This window comes from Leucoraja erinacea, chromosome 39, assembly GCF_028641065.1.
Source record: "Leucoraja erinacea ecotype New England chromosome 39, Leri_hhj_1, whole genome shotgun sequence".
Classification (NCBI taxonomy): domain Eukaryota; kingdom Metazoa; phylum Chordata; class Chondrichthyes; order Rajiformes; family Rajidae; genus Leucoraja; species Leucoraja erinaceus.
Genome location: NC_073415.1, coordinates 7,184,540 through 7,204,928, shown reverse-complemented (window position 1 = coordinate 7,204,928; position 20,389 = coordinate 7,184,540). Strand labels below are relative to the sequence as shown.

Genomic DNA, 20,389 nt, shown 5'->3' with positions numbered 1-20,389 from the left:
CTTCTGGTGTCCAGTGCAGGGCTATTCTTGGGATGCTGTCTGTTTCTCTCCCATTGTTTCCATTTCCTCATCCTAACATCTGTCGATAGCCCTTGGAAGTCCATCTCGCCCAGTAGCGTTGATTCCTTCAGTTGCTGTTTCCGTAACATATTTGTTTTACGAGATATTTGTTGTTAGACCTGTGCTCAAGCCTCGATCTGAAACGTCACCTATTCCTTCCCTCCAGAGATGCTGCCTGTCCCGCTGAGTTATTCCAGCACTTTGTGTCTACGGTAGACAAAAGTGCTGGAGAAACTCAGAGGGTGCGGCAGCATCTATGAAGTGAAGAAAATAGGCAACATTTCGGGCTGAAACCCTTCTTGAGACTGATAGACGTTTGCGTCTATCTTCGGTGTAAACCAGCATCTGCATATCCTTCCTGCACACTATAATACTGAACATAGCTCTGCCTTTGTCTATTTGCTTTGTGATATTTACTCTAAACAAATCCACAAACACAACTTCAATGTTTACTCCAAGACCATCATTCAGTTGTCTCCATTTGCTCTTTAACATATCCGCGACCACATTCTTTACTACTGAAGAACGTTGATTATTGTAAACTCCCACTACACAATTTGCCATTAGGAGTAATATTCATTCCCTTGTCAAGTGAAGATTCATTTTGATTATACATTCAATGCGCTACAAACTAATGCGAGCTGTTCATCTTGCTGTTAATTGGCACAAGGTGATTCCTGCATCGGGAACAATCTCTGAGATCTTTGTGTAATCCTTTCAGGGAATACAAGAGAATAGTGGCAGGAGTATGGAACGAGCTGCCGGAGGATGTAGTTGAGGCAGGGACTATCCCAATGTTTAAAGAAACAGTTAGACAGGTAGTGTTCAAGAAGGAACTGCAGATGCTGGAAAATCGAAGGTACACAAAAAAAAAAAAAAGGCAGGTACATGGATAGGACAGGGATATGGACCAAACGCAGGCAGGTGGGACTAGTGTAGCTGGGACATGTTGGCCGGCATGGGCGTGTTGGGCCGAAGGGCCTGTTTCCATGCTGTGTGACTCTATGGCTATGACTATACCAATCAGCCCCTCAAGCCTGCTCGATTATTCAAAGAGAATGATACGACCCCAGGCATTATTTTCTTGCCCTTGGTGTACAGAGGAATCTTGGGGTCCAAGTCCATGACATCCTGAAGGTGACAACACAAGTAGACAGAGTGGTAAAGAAGGTCTACGGTATTAAAAAAAGGCACAAAGTATTGGAGTAAATCAACGGGTCAGGTAGCGTCTCTGGGGAACATGGATAGGTGACAATCCAGCGGCAACCAGAAAAAGGAACGACTCTTTGGGGAAGACTCACAACCATAGATGGCTTCACCCTGCGACATCGCAAAATGACGGGTGCCGGCAAGTCGTCAAAAAAAGTGGGACAAGCCCTTGATAGTCCGTGTTTTTAGACTCCTGTATCTTTCTAACGGTAGGCATGAGAAAAGAGTGTGGTAGGTTATGCTTAGTTTAGCTTAGCTTAGTTTAGTTTAGTTTACTTTAGATATAGGGGATAATGTTTAGTGCAAGATAAAGTCCATTGAAGTCCGATTAAAGATAGTCCGAAGGTCTCCAATGACGTGGATGGGAGGTTTTGTTTAGTTTCTTGTCACGTGTACCTAGGTACAGTGAAAAGCTTTTGTTGCGTGCTATCCAGGCAGCAGAAAGACAATACATGATTACAATCGAGCCATTTACAGTGTACAGATACAAGGTAAGGGAATAGCATTTAGTGCAAGGTAAAGTCAGCAGAGTCCGATCAAGGGTCACCAATGAAGTAGATAGTAGTTCAGGACTGCTGTCTGATTGTGGTAGGATGGTTCAGTTGCCTGATAACAGCTGGGAAGAAACTGTCCCTGAATCTGGAGGTGTGCGTTTTCACACTTCTATACCTTTTGCCCGATGGGAGAGGGGAGAAGAGGGAGTGGCCGGGGTGCGACTGGTCCTTGATGTTGCTGCTGGCCTTGTCGAGGCAGCGTGAGGTGTAGATGGAGTCAATAGAAGGGAGGTTGGTTTGATTGATGATCAAGACCGCTCTCTAGTTGGTGAGAGGATGGCTCAGTTGGCTGATAACAGCTGGGAAGAAACTGTCCCTGGATCTGGAGGTCGGCTATGGCAAGCAATATAAATCATGGTTGTTTTGTAACGAGCCAACATTATCCTGAATTTTACTCCTGGAGTTTTGATCGTGATAATGTCGGGATGGGGGTGAAGGAATTGGTCACAATATTATAATTCCGATTACCTTTTGTAATGTTCCTGGCTGGTTCTTGTTGCAAGCCCAGCTGTCATGATATTAATTAATTACCAATTCCATACACATAAGCTGCTGCCTCATAATGGAAATCTGTCCGTAAAACTAATTGGCCCCAAGTAGGGCAGGTCTTTCTCTGCCATCACTGCTAATGGATTAGAAAACAGCTCCCAAAATAAAACCCATCATCGCTGATTTTGCTAATGACGGCTCACAATGTTGGAAGCACGTCAGGTCAAAATTGGGGCCTAGATGAACATCCTGTGAGTTGAGCCTTAATATAGTGGCTGAGGAGGGTGGTCAGGGCGTTATTGTCCAAGATAGTTCGACACACCCCCTTCGTCAGAGGGTGGTGAATCTGTGGAGTTCATTGTCACAGACCACAGAGTGGAGGAGTCGAGGGCACAGCCTCAGAATAAAAGGACGTACCTTTAGGAAGGAGATGAGGAGGAATTTCTTTAGTCAGAGGGTGGTGAATCAGTGGAGTTCATTGCCACAGACCACAGAGTGGGGGAGTCGAGGACTAGAGGCCACAGCCTCAGAATAAAAGGACGCACCTTTAGGAAGGAGATGAGGAGGAATTTCTTTAGTCAGAGGGTGGTGAATCTGTGGAGTTCATTGCCACAGACGGCTGTGGAGGCCAAGTCAATGGATATTCTTAAGGCAGAGATAGATAGATTCTTGGTTCGTAAGGATGTCAGGGGAGAATGCAGGAGAATGGGGTTGAGAGGGAGAGTTAGATCGGCCATGATTGAATGGCGGAGTGGACTTGATGGGCCGAATGGCCCAATTCTGCTCCTATCACCAAAAAAAACACAATAGCGCCCACAAATGGAGACACAAGGGAAAATTGTGCAGTTCTGGGAAAATTGATTGGAATGAAATGGGATTAGTGTGGGATTGGAGTGCATGGGTGCTTGATGGTAGGCATGGATGATTAGGTTGAACGGCCTGCTTCCATGCTCTGAGTGTCTAGTGCACATTGTGAATGACCGACTCACAGAACGAGACAAAGTGTGTCAAAGGTTACGGAGAGAAAGCAGGAGAATGGAGGTGAGAGGGAGAGTTAGATCAGCCATGATTGAATGGCAATGCAGACTCAATGGGCCAAATGGCTTAATTCTGCCCCTACGTCTTATGAAGCCTAGATAACAGACTCTGCCCACTGCACAAGTTTATGTTCTAGGAGCAGAATTAGGCCATTCGACCCACCGAGTTTGCTCCACCATTCAATCATGACTGATCTATCTCTCCCTCCCAAACCCATTCTCCTGCCTTCTCCCCATAACCCCAGTCTAACCAAGAATCTGCCAATCTCCGCCTTAAACACTTTACCCATGTTGTCTCTTTGCCACACCTTTACTGTGGCTTAGTGGTAGAGTTACAGCATTTGCAACGCCTGAGACCCAGGTTCGATACCGACTACGGGTGCTGCCTGTAAGGAGTTTGCACGTTCTCCCCGTGACCTGCGTGGCAAAAACGGGAAAGCAGATTATTATCTAAACGGTGGCCAATTGGGAAAGGGGGAGATGCAGCGAGACCTGGGTGTCATGGTACACCAGTCATTGAAGGTAGGCATGCAGGTGCAGCAGGCAGTAAAGAAAGCGAATGGCATGTTGGCTTTCATAGCAAGAGGATTTGAGTATAGGAGCAGGGAGGTTCTACTGCAGTTGTATAGGGTCTTGGTGAGACCACACCTGGAGTATTGCGTGCAGTTTTGGTCTCCAAATCTGAGGAAGGACATTATTGCCATAGAGGGAGTGCAGAGAAGGTTCACCAGACTGATTACTGGGATGTCAGGACTGTCTTATGAAGAAAGACTGGATAGACTTGGTTTATACTCTCTAGAATTTAGGAGATTGAGAGGGGATCTTATAGAAACTTACAAAATTCTTAAGGGGTTGGACAGGCTAGATGCAGGAAGATTGTTCCCGATGTTGGGGAAGTCCAGGACAAGGGGTCACAGCTTAAGGATAAGGGGGAAATCCTTTAAAACCGAGAGTGGTGAATCTCTGGAACTCTCTGCCACAGAGGGTGGTTGAGGCCAGTTCATTGGTTGAGGCCAGTTCATTGGCTATATTTAAGAGGGAGTTAGATGTGGCCCTTGTGGCCAAGGGGATCAGAGGGTATGGAGAGAAGGCAGGTACGGGATACTGAGTGGGATGATCAGCCATGATCATATTAAATGGCGGTGCAGGCTCGAAGGGCCGAATGGCCTACTCCTGCACCTAATTTCTATGTTTTCCCGAGATCTTCGGTTTCCTCCAAACTCCAAAGGTGTACAGGTTTGTAGGTTAATTGGCTTGGTATAGTGTAAAAAAAAAATGTCCCTAGTGCGTGTGGGGTGGTGTTAATGTGCAGGGATCGCTGGTCGGTGCGGACTCGATGGGCCGAAGGGCCTGTTTCTGTGCGGCATCTCTAAATGAAACTAAATTAGAACCAGGCGCCGCTCTGTTCCCTGAGGCTTTTAACTGGGACCTAATTAAGACATCAGCGTGTTCAACACACCCTCAATCATTGCGGAGTGTGGACTCTACACCTCCATATTCAGTCCACATACACATGTTCAGTCGTCTGATCTAAATAAAAGCAATGTTCTTCAAATGGACCGTTTCCAGTTCACAGCTCACAGCAAAGGTCTTACTTGACACCGACGCATCATCTGGCAGTTGAATTAACAGTTAACATACAGTAATTGGAATAATTAAACAATATTTGGCAATCAACCAAGGTCAACATTTCTAAATCCACTTTATACCTTAAGGGCGTGAAATAATAATCCAGTTTAAAATTGCTCTTGCTGTTAATTAAGTTGCAAAGATTTTCATCTCTGCCTTTTAAATATATGACCCTTGCATGAATACGTGAACACCACATTGATTTAAGATGGGCGGCACGGTGGCGCAGCGGTAGAGTTGCCGCCTTACACCACTTGCATTGACGGAGACCCGGGTTCGATCCCGACTACGGGCGCTGTCTGTACGTTCTCCCCGTGACCCGCGTGGGTTTTCTCCGAGGCTTCCTCCCACACTCCAATGACGTACAGGTTTGTAGGTAGATTGGAAGTAACATTGACTCTGCATTGATCACAGTGTGGTTTGGGTTTGGTCTGAATGGTGTTAACACACCATTGATCAGCCGTGATCATATTGAATGGCGGTGCAGGCTCGAAGGGCCGAATAGCCTACTCCTGCACCTATTTTCTATGTTTCTACCAGGCTAGATGGTTAAAGCACGTTGCCTTTTACACTGTCTGAAGAAGGGTCTCGACCCGAAACATTACCTCCATGGATGCTGCCTCACCCGCTGAGTTTCTCCAGCATTTTTGTCTACCTGCCTTTTACAATGGGCACATTCGGCAATAACTTGCCAGCTGGTCCCAGCCCCTCCTGAATGAAGAAAGGCCAAGCCGTCCGTACCTTCTCCAGTAGCTGGCGGAGTTGCTTGCTGCGGGTGTCCCGTGAACACATGCTCCGTTGGGCAACCACGGCGCACACGCACTTCCCATCGGGATCCTGGGCGGAACTGTATATCTCCCAGCCTTCCTCGGGGCTTGGGAAGAGAGTCTGTGGAGGAAGAACAGAGGAGAACAGACTGAGACGTCATCGGGAGCTGAAGTCTATGTGTCAGAGGATGGAGTGAGACCAGCAAGCTTGTTATTTGAACAACACTGATAGAACATTGGGGCAAGTTGGGCCAATCGGCCAGTTTTCACACTGTATGACTCCATGACACTATAGAACATTGGCGCACAGGTCTTAAAATAAAGGGGAGGTCATTTGAAGTGAGAAAAAACGTTTTCACCCAGAGAGTTGTGGATTTATGGAATTCCCTGCCACAGAGGGCAGTGGAGGCCAAGTCACTGGATGGATTTAAGAGAGAGTTAGATAGAGCTCTAGGGGCTAGTGGAATCAAGGGATATGGGGAGAAGGCAGACGCGGGTTATTGACAGGGGCCGATCAACCATGATCACAATGAATGGTGGTGCTGGCTCGAAGGGCCGAATGGCCTCCTCCTGCACCTATTTTCTATGTTTCTATGTTTCTATGCATGTAGGTTAATTGGCTTGGTGTATGTGTAAATTGTCCCCCAGTGTGTGTAGGGTAGTGTTAATGTGCGGGGATCACTGGTCAGCATGGTCTCGGTGGGCCGAAGGTCCTGTTTCCGCGCTGTATGTCTAAAACTAGAAGCTAAAACTAAACATTGGGGCAAGTTGGGCCAATTGGCCAGTTTCCACCCTGCTTAACTCTATGACTCTACAGAACATAGAACAGTACAGTACAAGAACAGCCTCCTTGCTCCACTAAGTCAATGATTAACATGATGTCCAGATCACCATGTATCTACCTGCATATTGCCCATATCCCTCCATATCCATATGGCCATCCAGAATGGTACTAGTGTATTAGCATGGTAGTCCAAATGGCTTTCCCCTGAATTGTCAATGTTCTTTGATACACGGCATATCTTGGAATTTTTGGTCTTTAATGATACAGTGGGGAAACAGGCCATTCGGCCCGCTGAGTCCATGCCGACCAGCGGTCACCCCTTACGCTACACACTAGGGACAATTTTCAATTTTGACTGAAACCCACATGGTCACAGGGAGAATGTACAAACTCCATACAGATCAAGGCAAAATTCAATTCATGCAGACAAAGTCAGGGGAATCCCTTGAGCAAAACATAAAGTGCTGGAGGAACTTTGTGGGTCATATTTTCATGTGGAGCAGAATAAGGCCACAAAAGGCACAAATTCCGCAACTTTAAAGGAATTAGCATTTGGATGGACTGCCCCTTTAAGAACATACACATCAGAGAGTCTGCCTTTTCAAAAGACTAATTTATCAAATACACCGCTCCATTTAAAGGGCACAAGTTTCAAATGGATTTCCCCTTGAGACCCATACTGAGATTAAGTCACTTTAAAACAGGCATTTCCAAACTCCTACCTCTCTAAGGAAGGCAATCATTCTCTAAAACCTTCCCTTAAGTGAGCTACGATATTAGTTTAAGAAGGAACTGTAGATGCTGGAAAAATCGAAGGTAGACAAAAATGCTGGAGAAACTCAGCGGGTGAGGCAGCATCTATGGAGCAAAGGAATAGTCTGAAGAGGGGCCTCGACCCGAAACGTCACCTATTCCTTCACTCCATAGATCAAGATTCAAGAGATTCAAGAGAATTTATTGTCATGTGTCCCAGATCGGACAATGAAACGTCCTATCTGCCTCACCCGCTGAGTTTCTCCTACAATATTAGTTTAGTTTAGATACAGAATGGAAACAGGCCCTTCAGCCCATTGAGTCCCACGCAACGGCCATCGATCACCAGCTCCCACTAGTTCTATGCTATCCCTCTTTCTCATCCACTCACAAGGGTCAATTAACCTACAAACCCGCACGGCATTGGGAGTGTGGGGGGAAACCGGAGCACCCGGAGGAAACCCACACGGTCACAGGGAGAACGTGCAAACTCCACACAGCCGGCACCCGAGGTCAGAATTGAACCCGCTGTGAGGCAGCGGCTCTTACCAGCTGCGCCACTGTATTGTGAGACTCTTTAAAGAAAAAATTGATGAGTGACCCATGTCATTTAATGCAGACAGAACATTGGATGACTACTTATAAACATTCAAAAGCTTTTACTTTGAGTTTGGGATTTTTTAAGAGTTTGCTTCTCCCTCTGGTATATTATTATTCGCATTATCAATTCCATTTGAGCCAGAGATTAGGAAGTCAGTGCCCTTATACTTCAGCCCGAAGAATTGAATCAAACTTTTTTGCAATTACTGATGTAAGGCAATCATGTGGAGGTCATTTCTCGAATATTGAAAGCATAGCTGTTGTTCAATACTGGCTGCAGTTATTACTGCATCTGATTAAACTTAAACCCAATCTTAATTCAGCAGTGTAGCATTTCATTTTGAACTCCATTTTGTGTTGTTGCCAATTCAGAAGCAGCTCTGTGGCATTCGCAGGGAAGTGGATTATAACTGATTTTTTAAATTTTAGTTTTATTAAGCTTTGAGATACAGTGCGGAAACATTCCTTTGGCTCATCGAGACTGCACTGACCAACGATCACCCATTCACCAGTTCTATCTTCACTTTATTTTAGAATTTAGAGTTACAGCGTGGAAATAGGCCCTTCGGCCCACCGAGTCCGCGCCGACCAGCAATCACCCATACACCAGCACTATACTACCCACCAAGGGCAACTTACAGCAGTCAATAAACCATTAAACCCCATGAGTAAATGAACAACTCACTGTAGTTGGTCAACATAACTTGTGTAAGGGGAGGGGAGGAGCTGACAGTGCCTCACGAGTTGGTGTGGCCTAGTGGCTGACGGAGCCTCGTGGTGGCGGTGGAGGCCCGTGGGGCGGTGGGGCCTAGCGGCCAACAGAGCCTCGCAGATCGGTGGGGCCTAGCGGCTGACGGAGCCTCGTGGTGGCGGTGGAGGCCCGTGGGGCGGTGGGGCCTAGCGGCCAACAAAGCCTCGCAGATCGGTGGGGCCTAGCGGCTGATGGAGCCTCGTGGTGGTGGTGGAGGCCCGTGGGGCGGTGGGGCCTAGCGGCCAACAAAGCCTCGCAGATCGGTGGGGCCTAGCGGCTGATGGAGGTGGGGCCTAGCCTCGTGGTGGTGGTGGAGGCCCGTGGGGCGGTGGGGCCTAGCGGCCAACAGAGCCTCGCAGATCGGTGGGGCCTAGCGGCTGACCGAGCCTCGTGGTGGCGGTGGTGGCCCGTGGGGCCTAGCGGCTAACGGAGCCTCAGCATGTCAGCGAGGCCTAGCGGCTGATGGAGCCTTGGCAAGTTGGTGGAGCTTCATGGATCAGTGGGGCCTAGCAGCCGGCGGAGCCTCGCGATGGTGGTGAGGTCTCACGGGTGCAGCGGTTGATGAGGGCGCAGGGGAACCGTCATGAGGAGGGGAGGGGGAAGAACACAGGAGGACCTGCCTTGCAACTTTGTCAGTGCCGTTCACATGGTAACTATTGCATATCTCGTGTATGCAGGCAAAGAATTTCACTGTGCCTTGTCACAATAAACATTCCATTCCATACCAAGATATTTGTTGGTACGGGACGTGACAATCCCTTGAAGATGAGTCTGAAGAAGGGTCGTGACCAAAACATCACCCATTCCTTCTCTCCAGAGATGCTGCCTGTCCCGCTGAGTTACCCCAGCATTTTGTGTCTATCCTTGAAGATGGGACTGGGTTTGGGAGCCGGGCCTGGCAGTGAGGTACAGATGAACCCATGGGTCCTGAGCTATAGGGTGGACAACAGGCCAACATGCTGGCAGATGGAGGCATGTCCGCTATCCTGCACTCAAACCTGGACCCCGTATCCTGGCCACTGTCTCCATGGCAACAACATTATCATGGTAGATGCTGGTTGTCATGGTAATCACTTTCCCAGGCACATCCATCATGTCTCTTGTATGCGTCCTAGGGATTTTCTGCACTCTCCCTATCCCTGCCACTCTCCGCCAATTTCCTCTTTAAAAATACCCAATGCGGTCTGTGGCAATGAATTCCTCAGATATCCCACCCTCTGGCCATAGTAACAGCCGGGAAGAAACTGTCCCTGAATCTGGAGGTATGTGTTTTCACATTTCTGTACCTCTTACCTGATGGGAGAGGGGAGAAGAGGGGATGGCCGGGGTGAGACTGGTCCTTGATTATGCTGCTGGCCTTGCCAAGGCAGCGTGAGGTGTAGATGGTGTCGATGGAAGGGAGGTTTGTTTGCGTGATGGTCTGGGTTACGTCACGGTGGCTCAACGGTAGAGTTGCTGCCTCACAGCGCCAGAAACCCAGGTTCCATCCTGACTACGGGTGCTGTCTGTACGGAGTTTGTACGTTCTCCCCGTGACCTGCGTGGGTTTTCTCCGCGAACCTTCGGTTTCCTCCCACACTCCACAGCCACACACCTTTGTAGGTTAAATGACTTGGTGTAAATGTAAAAATTGTCCCTAGTGTGTGTGGGATAGTGTTAATGTGCAGGGATTGCTGTTCGGTGCGGGCTTGGTGTTTCAGTGCTGTATCTATAAACTAAACTCTGCTGTTAGAAATAGCTACTTAATGGTCAGTATGGACACAGTGGGCTGAAGGGCCTGTTTCTGTGAGTCAACGAGAGTCATAGAGTGATACAGTGTGGAAACAGGCCCTTCGGCCCAACTTGCCCGCACCAGCCAACATGCCCCATCTACACTAGTCCCACCTGCCTGCGTTTGGTCCATATCCCTCCAAACATGTCTTAGCCATGTACCTGTCTAACTGATTCTTAAATGTTGGGATAGTCCCTGCCTCAGCTACCTCCTCTGGCAGCTCGTTCCACACATCCACCACTCTGTATGACTCGAAGAACCAGCTGACCCACAGCTGACAAGGGAATCTCCATAAAGGGCCTGTCCCACTTGGCGATGTTTTTGGCAGCCGGAACTTGCTGACCGAAACATAGAAACGGCCATTCGGCCCTTCGAGCCTGCACCGCCATCAATATGATCATGGCTGATCCCAACTCTATCCCGTACCTGCTTCTCTTATACCCCCTGATCCCTAGCCACAAGGGCCACATCTAACTCCCTCTTAAATATAGCCAATGAACTGGCCTCAACTACCCTGTGGCAGAGAGTTCCAGAGATCACCACTCTCTGTGTGAAAAAAAGTTCTTCTCATCTCGGTTTTAAAGGATTTCCCCCTTATCCTTAAGCTGTGACCCCTTGTCCTGGACTTCCCCAACTCGGGAACAACCTAGCCTGTCCAACCCCCTAAGAATTTTGTAAGTTTCAGATCCCCTCTCAATCTTCTAAATTCTGTTCCAGTCTATCCATTCATAAGACAGTCCTGACATCCCAGGAATCCTGGTGAATGATGGCAATAATGAAGAACCAACTGTACTGACCCACTAAGCTGTGACAACTGCAGTAGAAAATCTCCTATAAATCCTTTTGCAATGAAAGCCTGTCCCTTTACTTGGCAATGCCTACCTTCAATGACTGGTGTTTGGCGACTCGGCCGCAAGCCTAGGATGAATTGGATTTTTAAATTGATTATGATTAAATGGATTCAATGAATAGACGGGATTAAGTATTTCTGACGTGACGTATCAGGTCCCCGAAGAATTTGCGGCATGGTGACGTATTGACGCGCAGTGTCGCAACATTTTTTTTGTCCCCGCTGGGTTTTGAAATGTTCAAAATCCTTTGACGACCCTGGTATGACATGGGCAATCGCCGAACAAAATCTCCCAGTGGGACAGGCCCTTTAGTGAAGACAGGAAATGGCTCATAGATGGAAACAGCTGGTTCTCAGCGCAAGTGGCTTTAATGACACAGGATAACATCCAAAGCCTTGCATGGTGTGGATCATCTCTGCAAACGGACCGTGAATAGATAGGGAGCTGGTGGATGACATCCAACACAAATGGATGGGCCTCACAACATCCTGTCAGAGAAGGTTTTGGCTCCACCTCTTGCAAGCACAGCTGTGGCAATGTTAACCATCAAATCATGATCGGAGCTCATTAATTAGCATCCCGCAAACAGTTTAATGTAAGGAGTGCTTAAGAAGGAACTGCAGGTTCTTGTTTACAGTTTGCTATGTCGCTCTTCAAGGGAGATGCTAAATGCATTTTGTTGTCTCTGTACTGTACACTGACAATGACAATTAAAATTGAATCTGAATCTGAATCTGAATCTGTACAGGAGGCAGGAGAATGGGGTAGGAGGGAGAGATGATGGGCCAAATGGCCCTATTCCATGTGACCTTACACACAAAATACAGAAACTCAACTAGTTGGACCGAAGGGCCTGTTTTCATGCTGGATGTGTCTATGTGAAAACGCACACCTCCAGATTCAGGGACAGTTTCTTCCCAGCTGTTATCAGGCAACTGAACCATCCTACCACAACCAGAGAGCAGTGCTGAACTACTATCTACCTCATCGGTGACCTATCTTTGATGGGACTTTGCTGGCTTTACCTTGCACTAAACGTTATTCCCTTATCATGTATCTGTACACTGTAGATGGCTCGATTGTAATCATGTTTTGCCCGTCTGCTGACTGGTTAGCAAAAGCTTTTCACTGTGACTCAGTACACGTGACAATAAACTAAACTAAACTATGACTCATTGATTGTGGCCTGAAATGATCGGTTAATTCAATATCGAACGATTCATACATAATTCATGAGTTTTACGAAGTTATGGTTCATGAACAAGTATAATGTTCTGAGGAGAATATACACAAATGGTGGGAGCCAGACAGATCCTCTGTAGCTGAATGTGAAGTTATTTCTTCCATGACCAAACCTCAGGCCGCAAGCTCTAGGATGTAATCTAATTGGATTTTTAAATTGATTATGATTAAATGGATTCAATGAATAGACGGGATGAAGTATTTCTGCGTATATCGATGGGGTGACATGGTGATGCAGCGGGGGAGGTTGCAGGTGGTTGCCGGAGGTTGCAGGTAGTGGAAGCAGATATGGTGACTGACAAAAACCTCCGGGAACCACACGGAAACCTTGGGTGGGTCTCCAGGCAAAGTCTCCAGAGGTCTCCGTTCAGGTTTCCTAAGTGGGACAGGGGCATTACAGTGCCAAAGACAAGGGTTCGACCACAACTACGGGTGCTGTCTGTACGGAGTTTGTACGTTCACCTTGTGACCTGCGTGGATTTTCTCCAAGATCTTCGGTTTCCTCCCACACTCCAAAAGACATACAGGTTTGTAGATTAATTGACTTGGTATAAATGTGTAAGAATTGTCCCTGGTTTGTTGTGTAGTGTTAATGTGTGGGGGGGTCGCTGGTCGGTGCAGACCCAGTGGGTCAAAGGGCCTGTTTCCGTGCTGTAACTAAACCAGAAATGTGCTTATTTTTTAGAGCAGCAGCCTGGAAACAGGCCCTTCAGCCCATCGAGTCCGCACCAACCAGCATTCACCCTATATACTAGCACTACCCTACATACTATGAACAAGTGTGTCAGGGGTTATGGGGAGAAGACAGGAGAATGGGTTTGGAGAGAGAGAGATAGATCAGCCATGATTGAATGGCGGGGTAGACTTGATGGACCGAATGGCTTAATTCTACTATCCCTTGTGACCTTATGAACAATTTATAGAAATCAATTAACCTACAAACCTGCACGTCTTTGAAGTGTGGGAGGAAACCGGAGCACCCGAAGAAAACCCACGTGGTCACGGGGAGAATGTACCAAATACGCAAAGGCAGGATGGAACCCGGGTCTCTGGTGCTGTGAGGCCCCTGTCCCACTTAGGAAACCTGAACGGAAACCTCTGGAGACTTTGCGCCCCACCCAAGGTTTCCCGGAGGTTGCACCCAAGGTTTCCCGGAGGTTGCAGGTGGTTGCCGGAGGTTGCAGGTAGCGGAAGCAGGTAGGGAGACTGACAAAAACCTCCGGGAACCACACGGAAATATCGGGGGCGGCTCCAGGCAAAGCCTCCAGAGGTTTCCGTTTAGGTTTCCTAAGTGGGACGGGGCATAAGGCAGCAACTCTACCGCTGCGCCACTCTGCTGCCCATGGTGGTGCTTTGGTTAAATTATTGGCCAAATAAATCACTGCCCTGTACTAACAGCCCAGATGCTGAGCTGAAATCCCATCTCAGCAGCTGTGGAATCTGAATTTGGTTAATTGACTCTTTTTGGAATTTAAAAAGAAATATTGGCTTCACTGATGGTGAAAACAAAAAAACACCAGATTGTCATAAAAAACTATTTAGTTCACTCCTGTGTCTCAGGGGAGAGATTTTGGCAAAATACCCAGTTCATCCTATGTTTGATTTCAGAGCCACAGTGATTCCATCGACACTTCAAGCTGCCTCGGCAAGGCCACCAGCATAATCAAGGACCAGTCTCACCCTGGTCTCCCCTCTCCCATCAGGCAAGAGGGACAGAAGTGCGAAGACACACACCTCCAGATTCAGGGACAGTGTCTTCTCAGCTGCAACAGAACCATCCTCTCACTGGATACTGAGAGCAGTCCAGACCTAACATCTAACTCGTTGGACAACCTTGAACTATCTTTAATTGGACTTTGTCTTGCAATAAACACTATTAGGGCAGTCACGGTGGCACAGCGGTAGAGTTGCTGCCTTACAGCAAATTGCAGCGCCAGAGACCCGGGTTCGATCCCGACTACGGGTGCTGTCTGTACGGAGTTTGTACATTCTCACCGTGATCTGTGTGGGCTTTCTCCGGGATCTTCGGTTTCCTCCCACACTCCAAAGACGTGCAAGTTTGTAGGTTAATAGGCTTGATAAAAATGTAAAATTGTCCAAGTTGGCGATATGCAGAGTACTGCCCTGCCCACTACAAAAATTCAGAAGGTTCAGAAGCTTATCAATGCTAAAAATAAGGAAACATTTTGAATATAAGATAACCAGAGGACTCTTTCCCCATTCCTTAACCTGAAATATGAATTCTATTTCTGTCTCCATCCTGCTGCATATTCCATACTATTTCTATTTTTATTTCAGATTTTCCGCATCTGCAGTTTCTTGATTTTCAAAGACTCCTGTTATTCCGGTTATCCAGCATTTATCCCCTTCCCATTCCCACACTGACCACACTGTCCTGGGCCTCCTCCGTTGTCAGTGAGGCCCAATGCAAATTGGAGGAACAGCACCTCATATTTTGCTTGGGCGGTATGAACATTGACTTCTCTAACTTCAGATAGAAACATAGAAACATAGAAATTAGGTGCAGGAGTAGGCCATTCGGCCCTTCGAGCCTGCACCGCCATTCAATATGATCATGGCTGATCATCCAACTCAGTATCCCGTACCTGCCTTCTCTCCATACCCTCTGATCCCCTTGGCCACAAGGGCCACATCTAACTCCCTCTTAAATATAGCCAATGAACTGGCCTCAACTACCCTCTGTGGCAGAGAGTTCCAGAGATTCGCCACTCTCTGTGTGAAAAAAGGTTCTCCTCATCTCGGTTTTAAAGGATTTCCCCCTTATCCTTAAGCTGTGACCCCTTGTCCTGGACTTCCCCAACATCGGGAACAATCTTCCAGCATCTAGCCTGTCCAACCCCTTAAGAATTTTGTAAGTTTCTATAAGATCCCCTCTCAATCTCCTAAATTCTAGAGAGTATAAACCAAGTCTATCCAGTCTTTCTTCATAAGACAGTCCTGACATCCCAGGAATCAGTCTGGTGAACCTTCTCTGTACTCCCTCTATGGCAATAATGTCCCTCAGATTTGGAGACCAAAACTGTACGCAATACTCCAGGTGTGGTCTCACCAAGACCCTGTACAACTGCAGTAGAACCTCCCTGCTCCTATACTCAAATCCTTTAGATAGCCCTTGCTTTCCCTCTCTCTTCCTACCTCCACCTTCCCTACCTATCTAACTCATTGGTGACCCTCGGACTATCCTTGATCAGTCTTGCTGGCTTTACCTTGCACTAAACATTATTCCCTTATCATGTATCTGGTACATTGTAAATGGATCGATTGTATTAATGTTAAAGAAATAATTGCAGATGCTGGAAAAATCGAAGGTGGACAAAAATGCTGGAGAAACTCAGCGGGTGAGGCAGCATCTAATCATCTAATTGTAATCATGTGTTGGCTTTCTGCTAACTGGTTAGCACGCAACAAAAGCTTTTCACTGTACCTCGATACACGTGGCAATAAACTCAACTGAAACTTGACATCAGGCACAACTAGTTCAGCCGACACTGCTTAAATTAGAGACAGGTACAATATTCCAGTCAAGAACTACATCAGGTATAATCAGAAGTTCAAACCACAGCTGTCAGAAACACAAATGAAAATTCTGTAGAGCTAACATTTTAAACATTGGCTAATAAATTGTGTTTGAGGTCTTGCCTTTGCTAATGGATTTCAGCTCCTTTATCTGCTCTGGTGCATTGTAATGTGTGGATCAGTAGTGTGTGGAGCAGAGTCATTTGTATCCCAAAATATCCCACGAAAACTCAGCTTGTTAGCGTTTAGTTAGATTATTGTCACGTGTACTGAGGTACAGCGAACACCTTTTAGTTGTGGGGCATGATATCCAGTCAGTGGAGACTTCCTGAGAAGATTGCAGAGATTGGGATATGTTAGAGGGGACTCTGTCGAATGTCTACAGGTGTATACTTTTGACTTCAGAATTAAGGGACAGAAGTTTAGGGGTAATATGAGGGGGAACTTCTTTACTCAGAGAGTGGTAGCGGTGTGGAATGAGCTTCCAGTGGAAGTGGTGGAGGCAGGTTCATTGGTATCATTTAAAAATAAATTGGATAGGCATATGGATGAGAAGGGAATGGAGGGTTATGGTATGAGTGCAGGCAGGTGGGACTAAGGGGGAAAAAAAATTGTTCGGCATGGACTTATAGGGCCGAGATGGCCTGTTTCCGTGCTGTAATTGTTATATGTTATATGGTTATATGGTGTACAGTAGAGAGCATATTGACTGGTAGCATCAGATTCAGATTCAGATTCAGATTCAATTTTAATTGTCATTGTCAGTGTACAGTACAGAGACAACGAAATGCATCAGGGACTGGTTCACCAGCAGCGAAGAAGTCTGCAAAAAGTTGTGACCACTGCACAGTCCATCGCGGGCACTGACCTCCTCACCATCAAAGGAATCTACCAGGAGTCGCTGACTCATAAAGACAGCCAGCATCATCAGAGACCCACACCACCCTGGACACCCACTCATTTCATTCCTGCCATCGGGAAGAAGAAGGAAGAAGTGCTGGAGTAGCTTACGTTCCGCTGACTGGTTAGCACGCAACAAAGCTTTTCACTGTACCTCGGTACACGTGACAATAAACTAAACTGAAACGCTCCACTAAGCACGACCTCTGAAGAGGGTCTCGACCCGAAACGTCACTGATCCTTTTCCTCCAGAGATGTTGTGAATTTATGGAATTCTATTAGAATAAAGGGGAGGTCATTTAAGACTGAGGTGAGAAAAAAAAAATTCACCCAGAGAGTTGTGAATTTATGGAATTCCCTGCCACAGGGGGCAGTGGAGGCCAAGTCACTGGATGGATTTAAGAGAGAGTTAGATAGAGCTCTAGGGGCTAGTGGAATCAAGGGATATGGGGAGAAGGCAGGCACGGGTTATTGATTGTGGACGATCAGCCATGATCACGATGAATGGCGGTGCTGGCTCGAAGGGCTGAATGGCCTCCTCCTGCACCTATTGTCTATGTTTCTATCTATGTTTCTATGTTGCCTGACCCACTGAGTTACTCCAGCTATTTGTGCTTTTCTTCTGTATATACCAGCATCTACTGTTCCTTCCAACACAATACAAGCAAGTATCCTTGTTCACCCATGTGGCAATTCAGTTGAGTTTATTGTCACTTGTACCGAGGTACAGTGAAAAGCTTTTGTTGCATGCTATCCAGTTAGCAGAAAGACAACACATGATTACAATTAGATGCTGCCTCACCCGCTGAGTTTCTCCAGCATTTTTGTCCACCTTCGATTTTTCCAGCATCTGCAGTTATTTCTTTAACATGAATACAATCGATCCATTTACAGTGCACCAGATACATGATAAGGGAATAACGTTTAGTGCAAGGTAAAGCCAGCAAAGTCCGATCAAAGGTAGTCCGAAGGTCACCAAAGAGGTAGATAGTAGTTCATTTGGTTTATACTCTCTAGAATTTAGGAGATTGAGAGGGGTTCTTATAGAAACTTACAAAATTCTTAAGGGGTTGGACAGGCTAGATGCAGGAAGAATGCTCCCAATGTTGGGGAAGTCCAGGACAAGGGGTCACAGCTTAAGGATAAGGGGGAAATCCTTTAAAAACCGAGATGAGAAGAACTTTTTTCACACAGAGAGTGGTGAATCTCTGGAACTCTCTGCCACAGAGGGTAGTTGAGGCCAGTTCATTGGCTATATTTAAGAGGGAGTTAGATGTGGCCCTTGTGGCTAAGGGGATCAGGGGGTATGGAGAGAAGGCAGGTACGGGATACTGAGTTGGATGATCAGCCATGATCATATTGAATGGCGGTGCAGGCTCGAAGGGCCGAATGGCCTACTCCTGCACCTAATTTCTATGTTTCTATGTTTCTATGTTTCAGCACTGCTCTCTGGTTGTGGTTGGATGATTCAGTTGTCATTCCCTGCTGTGTGGATGCAGGAAGGAGATCTATAGATGCTGCATGTTAAACATCCTTAGGGAAGGATAGAGAGAAGAGTGGTGATCCCTCTGGGATCTGGGTACACATTCATCTCTGTGCAAGCACGAGCTGAGTGGATTATCTGCTCGTTCTTCTCCCTTGTTGCTAGTGGGAGCAGAGAGAGCAGGTATTGCCAGCCACATTCCCCAGCTTCGCAACAAAGACGCCCAGAGCCATATGTTACTTGTCAAGCACATTGACACATCCTGTCTCTCTGATCGATCACCGACCATGAACAGAGTGAACATTTCCATTAAGAATAGCCTTTTCGACCTGCAAAAGACTATCGACCGAGATGGATCACGGACCGACATTAGAGTTGCTGCCTCACAGCGCCAGAGACCCGGGTTCCATCCTGACTACGGGTGCTGTCTGTACGGAGTTTGTACATAGAAACATAGAAACATAGAAATTAGGTGCAGGAGTAGGCCATTCGGCCCTTCGAGCCTGCACCGCCATTCAATATGATCATGGCTGATCATCCAACTCAGTATCCCGTACCTGCCTTCTCTCCATACCCCCTGATCCCCTTAGCCACAAGGGCCACATCTAACTCCCTCTTAAATATAGCCAATGAACTGTGGCCTCAACTACCCTCTGTGGCAGAGAATTCCACAGATTCACCACTCTCTGTGTGAAAAAAGTTCTTCTCATCTCGGTTTTAAAGGATTTCCCCCTTATCCTTAAGCTGTGTGACCCCTTGTCCTGGACTTCCCCAACATCGGGAACAATCTCGGGTACGTTCTACCCGAGACCGTGTGGGTTTTCTCCAGGTGCTCCGGTTTCCTCCCACACTCCAAAGCACTGCAGGTTTGTAGGTTAATTGGCTCCGGTAAAATTGTAAAATTGTCCCAATTGTGTAAGATGGTGTTAGTGTACGGGACATGATAGGCTGAAGAGCTTGTTTCCACACTATATATTTCTTAGTTTTTCTATCTAACTCTCTCTTGAAAGCTTCCAGAGAATTGGCCTCCACTGCCTTCTGAGCAGAGAATTCCACAAACTCACAACTCTCTGGGTGAAAACGTTTTTCCCCATCTCCGTTCTAAATAGCCTACCCCTTATTCTTAAACTGTGGCCCCTGGTTCTGCACTCCCTCAACATCAGGAACATGTTTGCTGCCTCTAGCGTGTCCAATTCTTTAGTAATCGTTTTTTTTCAATAAGATATCCTCTCATCCTTCTAAATCCATATGTATACAAGCCCAGTCGCTCCATTCTTTCAACATATGACAGTCCCGCCATCCCGGGAATTAACCTGGTGAACCTACGCTGCACTCCCTCAATAGCAAGAATGTCCTTCCTCAAATTTGGATACCAAAACTGCACACAATATTCCTGGTGTCCTATCCATGTTTCTTAAACGTTGCGATAGTCCCAGCCTCAACTACTTCCTCTGGCAGCTCATTCCATACACCCACCACCCTTTGAGTGAAAAAGTTACCCCTCAGATTCCTGTTAAATCTTTCCCCCCTTCACCTTAAACCTATGTCCTTTAGTTTTCGATTCCCCTTCTCTGGGCAAGAGATTCAGTGCGTCACTGCCTCAGTTTCTTGGCTGTGGAGCCCCGCATCTGCAGAGTTGGTGGAAGGTCCTATTTCCATGCTGTATCTATCATCTACCCGATCTATTTCTCTCATGATTTTATACGCCACGAACAGATATTTGAGACTGTGCTCCCTGGTTTTTCCGAATGCTTTAAGAAGTCCTGGGATTTCGATTGCTCCTGTGTAAACACATATTTCTTATTCTTCTGCTTGTCTCCCGGGATTGAAGCCATCACTTGCACTACATCCAATCTCAGCAGTAAATCATTTCGCTGTTGTTCATTGCTGCAAACAGGTGAAAAAATGAGCAGTTGCTTCACCCGAACCAGAGTTGCTGCTGTTCACAATTAAAATATCCCTGTACATTGAAT

General features: G+C 46.8%; 1 protein-coding gene across 2 annotated transcripts in view; it reads right to left on the bottom strand.

Moving 5' to 3' along the window:
• LOC129714483 (noelin-2-like) overlaps positions 1–20,389 on the bottom strand; it is a 223,670-nt gene that overhangs the window by 46,322 nt on the left and 156,959 nt on the right. For both annotated transcript variants that reach the window (XM_055664119.1, XM_055664118.1), the window contains exon 2: positions 5,720–5,866. In XM_055664119.1, the coding sequence (XP_055520094.1) occupies positions 5,720–5,866 (147 nt within the window). The remainder of the gene's footprint in view (positions 1–5,719; positions 5,867–20,389) is intronic.